The following is a 13,850-nucleotide window of genomic DNA, read 5'->3' on the forward strand; positions in this document are numbered from 1 at the left end:
ATTTAGTCAGGCATCATTTGCAGTCATCAACCGACATTTAAAGAAAAAAAACGGTAAAAAAAAACTATTAAAAAAAAGCCGCGTCGCCGCACCACTTTTTGGGCAAGCTCCATACCAGAAACCTGTACTTGATCCTCAACTCATTTATTCAGTACCAATCCAGTCAATTCATGCAGTTCCATTAATTTATTTCACTTTGAGCCAGTTCAGTTAATTATTCAATGTATATTAAAATTGCTGGGAAATAAAGTTGTGGCAAACACAGTCAATCCTCAACTAGAGAAATTTAGTTTGATTCGGTTGGGTGATCAGATCACAATTCAATCCTTCCCGCGTTGTAGTCATGAGTGTTGGTCATGTGTCCTTACCCATTCACCGAACCCACTGATGTGTGCTACTATAAAAGCGTTTTCTAAGTAACAAATGACAGTTCAGGTTCTACACCTGGTTCGTGTATGCTGTTCACTATGTCTCGAGAAGATCAATCCACTTCGTTTAAGACTGAAGATCTGTTTGATAAATTCCAGAGTTATTTTGACGATAAATTGCCATTTTCCCACCTACCCTCCCCACCCCTTGCAATTTCCACGTTCTCTTCCTTAAATGTTTTCTTATTCAAGATTCTGCTAATTCGAGTGATTTTGGCTATTTCATTTACTTAGCTTCTGTCTGGGATTTTCTTTTGCTTGCTTTTGTTTGATATTATACTTTTTTTCTGGCTTGTCAAATCCTGACACGTTTCAGCTGCGGGATGCCCGGCCACTGGCCAGGCATTGCCCCCTCACTCTCAGCACAGGCTTGCTGTCACCCCAAGTTAGACCAAGGGCTGGAGCCAGTCCCGCTATCGGCTACAACAACTTCCACACCAGGAACATGATCCCTTGGCAAGACCCTATTTCCCAACGACCTTCCTCCTTCTTTGCATATCCATCAGCATTGCATGCCGATATCACAGGTAGCACCGCCAGCAACCTCTTCCACGCAATCACACCCAGTGGAGCAGCCGCACCCAGTGCAGCAATCACTTCGGGAACAACCCAGTCATCCACCTAATGTCTGAGTACAGAATCTAGAAACTAAGTTCACAATGTGCTTGAGGTACGGTGTAATTACAATTCACATGATGTTGATAATTTGTGTTCTGACCAAATTCCAGTAAAAGGCAGATTAAATCAGCATTCCATATCCTGGTCGAATATTGGGGCTTCTCCAATGGTCAAGTCCATTATAAACGAAGGTTACAGAATCCCTTTCGATGAAGAACCACCTCCTATGTTTTTTTGAGAACAACAGGTCTGCTAGAATGGAATATTCCTTTGTTACTGAATCGGTTTTAGAATTGCCATCTTCTAATAGAATCACACACAAATCTCAACCTTCATACATTACTAGTCCTCTATCAGTAGCTCAGCAAGCCTCGGGAAAGAAGAGGTTGATCTTAGAATTGAGTAGACTCAACAAGTTCATCCCGAAAACTCACTTCAAACTTGATGATTGGAAAATTGGATTACAATACATTTCAAAAGGCGCCCTATTGTTCACATTCGACTTGAAATCACGCTATCATCACATAGACATCTCTCCTGATTATGAAAAATATTTAGGGTTTTTCTGGACCATCAATGGTATTTGCAGATTCTTTGAATTTAACGTACTTCTATTTGGCCTAACATCAGCTCCTTTGATATTCACTAAAACCCTCAAGCCCCTTGTAACTCATTGGAGATCTTGCGGCATCCTTATAGCATTATATTTGTATGATGGTTTCATAGTTGTTCCCAGATCTACCGATAATTTAGAATCAGACATCTCAATTGCCAAATCATTTTCAAAGCATGTAAGGGTTGACCTACTAAGAGCTGATTTTCTCAAAATTGGTCAGGAGAAAATTGTCTGCTAGTTCCCCCCGTAGTTCTCTTTCCTTCAGTCCTTAAGCATATCTACTCATGTAAAGGAAAAGGAACTCTTGTATTTCCATGGTGGCCATCCTCAGTATTTTGGCCTTTGCTCTGGTCTTGCTACAGGCCATGGATTACGGGTTTTATTCAGTGGAAGGTTCAAATTTACTAGAACAGGGGAGAAATAAAAATTCCTTTCTAGGTTCTCCAAATTTTCAGGAGTCATCTGTGCACTAAACCTAGATTTTACCAAGATATAAAAGTAATAATCAACATCTTGTATATCTTTTCCTTGATAATAACAGATCATATACAACCAACGATTTTGGACAGAATTTCCAAACAGATCTCAACGCGCCAAGAAGCAAAGGTTTTCAGGATGTCCTATTCGCTATTAAAGGCTGAGGGAACAATAACATCATATCTTCATAGATGTTGTTATTTTTTCAACTGGCTAAATAGTGTAAAAATCGAAATTAAATTACCTATCCAAGACGAAATTATTGCTGCCTACCTGGCTGACAAAATGTCGGATTGTGATTCAGATAGCATGTTCATCTCTATAGCTGCAGCTCTTAAATGGCTACACTCACTTGTTAACTCAAAATCAAACCCCTTGGACTCTCCCATCGTGCAACAAATAGTCACTAGTGGAAGGAAAAAATTACATTAACTACCTGTACAGAAACTTCCGTTATCATCAGATCACGTAAAAATGATCATCGACAACTTTGGCGGTCCGAGTAACAATTTATTGGAATTAAGAACAGCTTCCTATGTGTCACTCAAATACACATTAATGTTCAGACACGATGAAGTAGCACAGCTCAAAGCCAGTAATTTAACACCGTTACCAAATGATAAAGGTCTGAGCGTATTTATCCCTCGGTCTAAAACAGATGAATTCAGGGAAGGAAGTTCCGTTTATGTATACAACTCTTGCAATAAATACTCCCCAGTGTCATATGAGGTACATGTCTGAGTGCGGTCTGAGAATTGGTCAAGATTCTTTCATTTTCACGCCTTTATCTAACCATTCTAGTAGCAAATCTTATAAACCTGTATCCCATAAATCTTTAAGTTACACCAGATGTAGAGAAATATTGTTGGATGCCTTGAAACAAATAGGAATTGAAGAACCAAAGCTTATGGCCTACATACATTGTAGCCTATGATCCGGAGGAGCAACACACCTTGCAAATAAAGGAATACCCGAAGATCTCATTTTGCAATACGTGCGTTGGAAAACTACAACAGCAAAAAATAGACAAAAAAATGTACAAAGAGAAGTGAGTCAAAGATTAGCTGTATCTTCCACAATATTGTCCGACTAAAAAAAGGGGGGGAAAAAACAAAAACACAAAAACACAAAAAAAACATGTAAATGAATTGAGTAAATTGTATTTATTTGAAGATAAGGTGGAAAGAATAATATAATTGGAATGTTTAAATATTGTTATTTTTGCTTTTTCCTAACTTTACAAGCGCAGATATATATATATATATGACATTTTTTTGTTGATGTTAATTTTAATTGCTTAAACAGAGTGGATTCCGGGGAGATACCCAAAGAGCCTAAGGGGCTAAGATGGCAGATAATTATTGTAATTTATAGAAATTATTTAGATGTAACACAAAGAGAGTGCCAGTAGATACCCGAGGGGCCTGCAGGGCCAAGATGGCAGAATTACATGTATATTGGTACAATAGAAATGATGATAATGTAACGTGAAGAGATTTTCAGTGACCAGTTGACCAAGATATCAGTTTATTCAGTTTCATATGAATTACATTAACAATTGTTTTGAATTTGTTTTACTTGGGTAACCTTTGATTACAGAAATAGAGAATTATCAAACTTTAGGCTTCCAATCGATAAGAATTATGATATGTTCTATATGATATTTAATAATATTCTTAGAAGCCTTCAATGATATATTCAGTAAACATAGCGTTAGCTAAAGTAAAGCACTCAGTTGCAATGTGACGGCCACTTTCCCATTAGAAAACCTCTGAGATATGTGTTTTGTCATTATGTGATCTTTTCTTCCATTAGAAATAAACTGTTTTTCATGCGGATGAGCACAGCGAAGTAGCATGAAAGTGTGTATTGACTGCCCATTTCCCAACAAATTGGTGACTAGACAAATTGGAAGCCCAGTGAACTAGACAATTGAACCTCATCATAACTGAACTGCTACATCAGTAAACCATGGCTACTCCAAGCACCACTATCAACCTGCCCACTGCTGTGGTTAGTTTAAAATTGCAACCTTCTGACTAGATGACCCTTTCATTTGGTTCATGCAAGTCAAGGCCTACTTGTTAACTGCACGTGTGACTTTAGAGGAGACGTGCTATACATACGTCATCTCATCCCTTCAACTCTGCATTACACAAGTAGAGCCGGACGTTCTCATCAATCCGCCATCCACCCAGCCATACACAACATGGAAGGAGGAGCTAATCAAGAGGACATCCAAATTAGAAAAAAAAACGACTACAGAAAATCCTGACAACCAGTGGTGCAACCAAAACATCATGCATTGGTGCTGCCAAGTGGAACGACAAGCCCCACCCAGGTGTTCTTCATGAGAGCTCCTGATCAGTCCTGAATGGTCGACGTTACAAAATCATAAAAGAGTCCAATTATTATGTTCCGTGTCACAAAATCTCTAGGTTTATTGGCTGTAAGCTGGTATCCTCATTTCACAAGGAATCACTGTCTGCCAGCAGATAAAAAAATCCAAAGTACTTTCTTATAAAAAAGAAAGAATAACTGCCGGTGGTCCATTTTATCTACAAAGATATACACAGTGTGTTTGTTGTTGGTCAGCTGTCAATCTTTGTCTCTAAATGTAAGATTGAAGATATTTGCAAATAGTGGGAGAACGTTATTCCGTCATTGTATTTAAATGTGCAACAACATATACATTTTACCTCAAGAACCCCAAACACGCTCAAAAAAATTGATCTAAACTTGATTTAAATATTGTTTATTTTTCTTAGGGCCCGAAGACAAATATTTAAACCACCCAGTACTTTATGAAGCTCTCCAATATTCCCGAATACATTTCTGGCAGAAGCCCGCCTTTATTTGTAGATTTCTTTCAAGGACACCAAGTTAATTCTGATTTACACTGGGTTCTCTTAATTATGAAGCTTCATGTGTGCGAAACCTTTGCATTTTATTTCCAAACAACTGTTTTCCTTTAGACTTACAACATTTTCTTTAAAAGACCTGTGGACCAGAGTTCCTGGCGCTATAATCAGGTCCCTCCAGGAAGGTGAAGCGTTATACTTGGTTGCCTATCCACCTAGGAGAAAGACAACTCTGATCACAAACCCGGCTAGGTAGAACTTGTTAGCCTAGGTCAGTAGTCTACAACTTACTGGGTGTTCCATCTTCCAGTTCCCCAAACTGCAAATAGGGGCCAGGCCAGAAGGTTGTCATCAAAGCCTGTGTACTCAGCCAAGAAAAGAAACAATGATGGAAGCAAGAAATGCAAATTGTATACTTCCAGGGGCCGGAGTACCCAGAAGCCCGGCAGCTATGACCCGTCACAGGAGATGCCTGATGTTGAAGTTGTTGCCCAAACCCACCCTGTGGGAGGGTACCAACTGACCGATGGAGGGGAGCAGCTGCCAAATTCTTGGAAGTGCAAAATCCTGGCTGTTCTTGGCGACTTCAATGCTTGGCTGGGTCCTGAAGATGTTGCGTTCACAGCCAGCCCAGAGACCAACGATAATGGTAGCTGACTTCTTGAAGTCATGGAGGAGCACTGGCTCCTGGCAGCCAACACTCTGTTCCAGAAGAGGAGAGGCAAGAAAAGGACATGGAGGTCACCACAGAATATGATCCACCAGCCGGACTACATACTTGTACATAGGAAGTGGAGGACAAGTGTCAACAACTGTGAAGCCCACAGTTCCTTTGGGTACCTATTCTCAGATCACAGAGTGGTAACAGGAACAGTGCAACTCAGCTTGAGAGTACCAAGGAAGCCAGCAGCTGGGAAGCCCAAGTACAAGCGTTGCGAGCTATCTGTAAACGAGGAGCTACTGACTCGCCATGCTGTCAAAGTCAAGAATAGGTACCAGGCACTGCAAAGTGATGAGGACGAGCTCTTGGACCTCCACAAGCACTTTGTGTCTGCAAACCACGAGGCTGCAGAAGATTGTCTATTGCAAGTAGAGAGGAAGAGGAAGAAGGAGAGAAGCAAGGACCCAAGAGTTGATGCGGCGGGGCAGAAGATGCTCGAGGCACATTGCCCCTTCACCAGAGATCGAGATTCTGAGCTGAAGCGGGAGGAGTACAAGATGAAGAAGCAGGAGCTATGCTACTATTGAGACAGAAGAGCTGGAAGAGAAGAAAGCAGAGGTCGAGAACGCGCATGCGACCCAGCGGCACTCAATTAGCTGGAAGCTGACCAATGATATCTCTGTCAGTCGTAGCTCCCAATCTGCCAAGCTTAAGGACCGAAGTGCTGAGGAGAGAGTGCTGCTCCAGCACGCACACTTTAAGAAGCTGCTAGGGAATCTGCTGGATTTGGTAGATGAGGACACACTAGTTGTCCAGGTGCTTAGCAACCTGCCCATACCCGATGGTCCCTTCACCTTGGAGGAATATACCAGAAGGCCAAGTCGTATATCAAGACTGGGAAAAGCTGTGGTGAGGACAGGGTAACACTCGAGCTACTCAAGTATGTCTCACTAGACAACACAGTATTGGCTCTCATAAACAAAGGCTACAAGTCAGGGGAAATACCTGAGGAGTGGGTTACTCTCAACATCGTAAGAGTACCAAAGTCGGGAGACCTCTCAAAGCCTGAAACTACCAGGGGATCAGTCTGTCATCGCTTGTTGTGAAGACATACAACCGTATGATCTTGCATTGCATACGCCCTGTGCTTGATCAACTCCTGCGAGACTCGCAAAATGGCTCTCACCCGAAGCGATCCACAGGCAGATCTTTGCCCTGCGGTGAATACTGGAAGGAGGCAAAGAGAAGAACCTGTTGTGAGTCATAACCTTCATTGATTTCAAAAAGCATTCATCACTGTGCACCCAGACAAGCTCATCAAGATCTTTTGCGTGTACAGTGTCCCAGAGAAGCTGGTGATGGCAGTCTTGGCAGACTACAGCAAGACGTGGGCAAACATTGTCATCCCAGATGGTACCACAGACCTCTTCGAGATCCAGGCCAGAGTACTGCAGGGGGACACATTGGCGCCCTTCTTGTTGAAGCTCGTGCTAGACTATGTGCTGAGATGGGTAGTGGAGGGAAAGGAGGGAGTGGAGGGAAAGGAGGGAGTGCTGGGCTTCAAGCTCGGGCATAGGAGTCAGACAGTGCCGGCAGTGGTGATCACTGATCTGGACTTTGCTGATGACATCAGTCTCCTCTCCGACACGGCGGACCAAGCACAAGCATAGCTTGCAACTGTGGAGCTCCAGTGCTACCGAGTGGGGCTACAGCTTAACTGGAAGAAGCCCAAGGTGATGGCGTTCAACCATAGAGCTATATTAAATTACTAGAGCACTAACTTTGTGTACAAAGTAATGCCTGCTGGGCGCATCCATGTTTGTGCACAACCTATGGAGACCTAGAAATTTTGTACAGCTTTTGTACGGCTATTTGGATATCTGCGTTTGTATTCCATACCGGTGCGTTATCCAAGCCAATACGCCCAAAACCAAAACGCACGATCAGCAAATGAGCGTGTCATTTTGCTCTACGCAAACAGCGCAACGCGTGCGCGTATTCGCTGCAGATTCTTTTTGCCGTCACGTTTTTTTTTAACAGTCAATGACGCGCTTAAGTTGTTTGCGTATGTTCTACTTGTGCGTTTCATGTAGAATACACTTTCAAAATTCAATCCATCTAATTTCATTATGTTCTGCAAACATGCACATGAATTCAAAATGTCTGCGCCCAGGACGGCTTCAAAGCGTCTCCGCGCGCAGAATGACAAGTTAGCGCTCTAGTAATTTATGCGTTCAACTCAGAGGACGGTACCATCAAGTCCCGACATGGCCTTCCTCTAGAGGTCGTTGAGGAGTTCAAATACCTTGGCGCCCTCATAGGTTCAACTGAGAACGAGATGAGAGTGACGAGAGCTTTAGCGTGGAAGGCCCTTCATGGTATGAGTTGAGCATGGAGAGCTGGTCTCATTGACGACATCAAGGGACTGTTTGTGGCTACAGTTGAGTCTGTATTTCTGTATGGAGCTGAGATGTGGACAATGACAGCCAAGCACGAGAGAGCGCTAGATGGCGTCTACACATGAATGCTATGGATGGCACTTAACGTCAGAAGACCGTGTGCCCAACATCCAGCCACATCCAGCGGTACAACATCCTGCAAAGAGTTTCTGCTAAGGTCAGGGAGCAGAGCATGAGGCTGGCAGGCCACTGTGTGCATCATCCAAAATAGCTGCGAGCCCGCTACAGGGCTTGAATTCAACGACGGCCACGACGGCCAGTGCCGTCGTTGCCTTCTTACTGGCCGAGGTGCCCCACAAAAAATCCCTGTCTTCACGGCCAGTTTTGCCTTGCCCCATAATTACCTTGGCCGTCGTGCCCTTTTTGCAAAAACATCCATCAGCCTATTAAAACCACTACAATCCTTGATTCCAGTTGTTTTTCCACACATTGACAATGTATTTCGATGCCATGCCAGCCCGATCAGTTGTCTTAAATATCTCGCTGAATCAATCACACACGCGCAGTACGGCCGTGGCCGGCCGGCCAAACGCCGGCGATTCCCCACTGTACGATGTACATGTACACACACGTACGTACGTACGTACACTGACAACTGAATCTCCAGTTCCTGTATGTGCCGATACTTCAAGTAGCAACACCCCCGCCGCAAAAATATATATCTGTATTCGTACACACACATACCAGCAGGAGTACGTACGGCAGATCTTACGTGCAGTCAACTGACTTTCTTTTTCTCGGTGCTTGCATGCGCGGTACAGAACGCATTGATGTTCGTGTACGAGGCAAACGAGCTTGGGCCCGGGCAAAGTCAAAACACGCGTGCACATGGCGTTCCGAATTCCGATTGTCAAAAGCGGACATTGTAAATGGCTATCGTGTATTAATTATGTGCCCGATTCCCTAAGAGAACAAAATCAACTTTTAATACACATTAAGAACATGCAGGTAGGTTAATATAGATAGAGGGAAGGGTTTCGAATTTTGAGGGGAATTTGGAGGGAAAACGACAACGAAAAAACGCAACACGAAAATAGAGATGGCGATCGCACGTCACCAACCATAAAACTGCTTACAAAAAACGTAATTTCTATCCCCAAAAAGTGTTCAAAATTACAAAACAGGTGCAATATAAGCTGAGAGAAGTCTGCTTTTGGTTGAAAAGGTTTTTGAATGATAAAAACACCTTTGGCTCAAATTTGATCGAAACTAAAGGGGGACCCTAAACTACATGATCGCCGATATAAATTCGCATTTTTTTTAGCCGGCCTCTGTGCCCCTTCAGATATTAGTTTGGCCTTGGTGCCCTCCCAACTGGCCTTGGTGCCCTCTATAATTTTGCTCCATTCAAGGCCAAAGTGGCCTTGCCCTAAAAATTCCCAAATTCAAGGCCTGCCGCTAGTACTGTGGGAACCTGTCGGAGCTAGGAGAAGGGGCAGATGACTATGGTTCGTCAACCAGTTGAAGAGGGACACAGTCAGGGGTGTGATTGGACAAAAATGAAAAATCCACGAACTTCGGTTGACATGTATACATGTACATGTATTATTGTACATGTACATGTATAATTGTACATTTACTTGTATAGATGTACATGTATACATGTACATGCACGTATGTCCGTATATATGGCATGTACATTTTAAGAACTGTATTTCTGAAATGTTTGCAAATTTTGTCGCTTCAGTAAAGAAAACAAATGGGGGGAAAATGAGGAAAAAATGTCTGGTCATTTAATAATATAATCCATACGTGATTGATTCAATAATGTCTTTGTCGGTGTGTGATGTTATTACTTTCGCATGTTTGCAGAGAGAAAGAAACGATTCACAGAAAAAATATGAACGGTGCTTAAAAGTTACTAATTTTTACTAATCTTACTTTAAACTCCCAGGCTTCCAAAACATTTTTGAAATTTTGTGTTGGTGGTGGCTATTTTTCAAAGCACTACTGCAGCTCAAACTGATTTCCATCCACAGTGACACCTTATTACCAGTTCTTCCAACCATACTCTTAAATTCCTTGAGAAAATCTTGCTTTGCTGATGGGTCTCATCACGGCAATATTGACATGTGTTTGCTAATTGCTAGCTCACGATCATCACTGCACAGTACATGCAAAATACACACACATCCACACGCAATATACAAACACGAGGTGCAAATGGTTGCAAAAATATGGGTGGAAGCCGTGCACAGGACTGTGAGCTTGTAGTTTCGTTCAATTTGGATGAAATTGGGGCACTTAAAGTGCTCTATTTTGCAATGGAGTGTAGGCATCGTTTTTCAAAATGGCGATGGGCTTCAGGACTATTTTCAGGGGTGATCATCTTCGGATGGAAATTTCTCCTCAAAGTTATTAGTTGACCCCCCGAAAATTGAAAAGATAATGAAAGCTGATGAAATAAGCTTGGATTTGATGTGCGTCTCGAACACCTTGGATAGTTGTGAGTATTTTTCCCGAATTTTTGACTTGGGAGCATTTACCATTGGGGTCTATGGAAGTTTATTTACTGGTCTGTAACCAAATGGTGCAAGCCCACTGAAAATTATTCTTAGTCTGGTCCTCAAGTACTCCACTCTGCACACTGCATTGATGTCTTTCAGGTTCTTGACCGCACTGCATTAGACTTGTGTCACCAGTCCATCCATTATCGTAAATTAGGTCCTATATTTATCCCAGAAGTTTTCAGGCGATATTACGGAACAGAAAACGTTGCAAATCCGGAATCTGCATAAAATTCTGCAGACATTAGACTGAAATAAATGAGTGATTTCGCTGCGGTAAAAACGCATTTTGTACGGTTGTTAGCAACCCGAAAAACCGCAGCGACCGGATCGGTCAAAATGTGGCAATCTATTCTAGAAGCTCCCTTACTTTGTCACAATCTGAGGCATTCTGGAAAAATCAGACAGGAGTTAAGGCAGAGGTCAATTAAAGGTTTGGAGGGTATTAAGGAAGGTGAATAACATTTTTCTCAAAATACTGTTTTTAGCACTTTTCAACTTTTCCAAAAAAATTGAACTCTCAATACTGTGTATGAGAGTCCCAAACTTAACTCCCTAAGGGGGTGGCAAAATCGTATCAAAATTGGAGGAATCCTCCAATTTTACTACGGCCTGATATCATCCAAACGTTTGTGCTCACCTGTGCTTGTTGTTTCTGTCTTCTGAGGGCAGTGTTCAATCTGTCAGCCTCTTTAGCCGCTTTTAGTGTTTCATTCTCTTCAGCTTGTTTACTGTTATGCTCAGCTTGTAAAGTAGCTTTCAGCTGATGTTTCTCTGCTTCAGCTGCTGCAAGAGCTGCCTGTAATCCAGCTAATCTCTTTAGAAAGAAAAATAATAGCTTCCAGTCTCATAACAACATGATTTTGAATCTTTGTAAAGGAACTTATTTTTCTCTAATTCATGCTAGTGTGCAATTTGGTAAAATGTTGACATTTTCAAAGGTTTTGAAATTTGATTTCATATCTAATTTTGTTTGATATTGTCTGCGGATGCATTTGGATGCCTATGCCTATGCCAAAATGAATGGAACTACATGTAATAATATTATTATTTGTGCAACAATTGTCTAGATAGGTACGGAATAATGGATTAATTATGGAACAAGGCCAAAGTGGCCTTGCCCCAAAAATTACCAAATTCAAGACCAAAAGATGTAGACGAATTCATTAGTATGACATACTATGAGAAATCAGGTTAAAAGGCAGACAGTTGCAGTGCGACTGCGTAAGCTCAGGGCTGAGCTTAAAACGCAGTTGGACAAGAAACATGTAGAACTACTAGCTACGGCAGCAGAAAATTGCAAAACCGAAGAGCTCTTCAGGATAAAAGCGTGACATGTGACTAACCAAACCTAAAATGCCAACCTGTGCCCACCAAAAGGCCTGTAATAGGAGAGCTACAGAATGAAGATGACCTTGGCATCAAAATTAAGTATAGGATCCGACAGGAGTAAAGCACCTCGCTATGCAGATGCACGCATCCCCAGACGGCGCCATGAAGGTGTACGTAATCCTCTACAAAGATTAGCTGGTAATCTTCTGCACATCCAAAGATTGCCTACAAAAATTTGTCAGCACATTGAAGGCCACGTTCATGTGCTTTTGGGTGTTTATTGCACGCGATAAAACTGAAATGATGTGCTTTGGGTTTGCCACTGTGGAATTGAACAAAGTGTCTTTAACAATGCTGAAGGATAAAAAAGTCGTTCAAATAACTTGGGCCACAAACAGCGACCTCAAAATTGACACAATAGAACAAAAATATTGGGAGCACCTGGGAAAGCTGGTCCTGTCTAAACACATATTTGTGGACGAGGAAGTCCTACTCTTTAACCGAGTCAGAATTCTCGAGTTGATGGTGCCAGCCAGGCAAACATATGCAATGCAGGCGCACCTACTGACAGCTAAAAGAAAATTCCCGAATCGACTCAATATGGACTTGATTCCTCAAAACAATGATTAAAGGCAGCTACACCCAACGGAATGACGACATTGACGATGCTGACTGAGACTGGGCTTTCAAGTTCAGTAATGCAAAGATCCTCTAGCTGACGCGCACAAGTAGTATAGCATCATTCTGCTAAAAGCACCTGCCGCCAGAATGATGAACTGCAAAAGATGCTATGCTTTGCTCAACCGCGTAGTGGTCAAGTGGCGCACTGGACACACCTAATTGAAAATGCCTAAGGCCAAACAAAACAAATGGTGTGTTTACGGTACGGCCAAAAAAAAAAAGTCTCCGGTTTCTGGTATGCGCGCGCGTCGATGTAGCCACGCGCGTCGGCAAAATGAAAAGTTTTTTTTCAATGAAAGATGATGTCTCAAAACCGCCAAACTCACTGGTTTGACTGGAATCCTGCTGCTGCACAATTTTAACGTGTTTTTAGATGGGGTTATGATGACAATAAGCTTTATGTGGCCTCTCTGGACTCCCATATATTTGCACTAAGTTTAGTCGGGCCCATTTGCAGTCATCAGCCGACATTTGAAGCAAGCACTTTTTCGGCAAGCTCCATACCAGAAACCGGAGACTTTTTTTGGGGCTTAACCCGACCGACCTGGAATTTTTTCGGCCAAATTGCCGACCTCAAACTTTTTATTGCCATTTTGAAGGTTGATATTGATCATTTTTAATTAACAAATTTCAAAAATGTCAAGTACTTTTAAGTATTTGCCACGAACATAGACCATTTTCCACAGTTGAAACTGACCATGATTTGACACAAACATACCTGTGTTAAACGTGCGAAAATCGCGACGATCTCAAAACTTGAATTCTCAAACAACATGAAGTACGATTATTTTGCACAAACGCATCGGGGTGAACTCGTGCGCCTGGCCGACGGACGGCAGGGTTCTCCCCATGTACAAACGTGCGTACTGCGAATCGGCGCGACAAAAATGCCCATCACATTTTTCAGCTCCTGATACGCACAATATAATTATTATTCACGCCATTAAAATGCACAATATAATCGTTACATACGCCATTATTTCATCTTGACATGCAATACCTTGACAAAAATCCTGTTTTTCTGATGCATGTGGAATGTGTGATCAAAATGCACACGATGACGGGTTCTGTCGACTGCCAGCTGACAGGAATGCAGCGCATACAGCATGGTGCACTGGTTCCCTTCGCGTGCTAACGGAATCGTACTATAATGAAGGCCTGGAAACTAGTGACAACTGCCTATACAAACGTCGTACTACGATGATGTTTG

At 42.3% G+C, this 13,850-nt stretch overlaps 1 protein-coding gene across 1 annotated transcript in view; it reads right to left on the minus strand.

Moving 5' to 3' along the window:
* LOC119739050 (centriolin-like) overlaps nucleotides 1-11,442 on the minus strand; it is a gene marked incomplete at its 5' end in the record, with an annotated part of 101,267 nt that extends 89,825 nt beyond the window's left edge. Inside the window, 1 exon segment of the mRNA XM_038213884.1 lies at nucleotides 11,268-11,442. Within this exon segment, the coding sequence (XP_038069812.1) occupies nucleotides 11,268-11,442 (175 nt within the window).
* Nucleotides 11,443-13,850: the final 2,408 nt, after the last annotated feature.

Source organism: Patiria miniata, unplaced genomic scaffold, assembly GCF_015706575.1.
Source record: "Patiria miniata isolate m_02_andy unplaced genomic scaffold, ASM1570657v1 HiC_scaffold_30, whole genome shotgun sequence".
Taxonomy (NCBI): Eukaryota; Metazoa; Echinodermata; class Asteroidea; order Valvatida; family Asterinidae; genus Patiria; species Patiria miniata.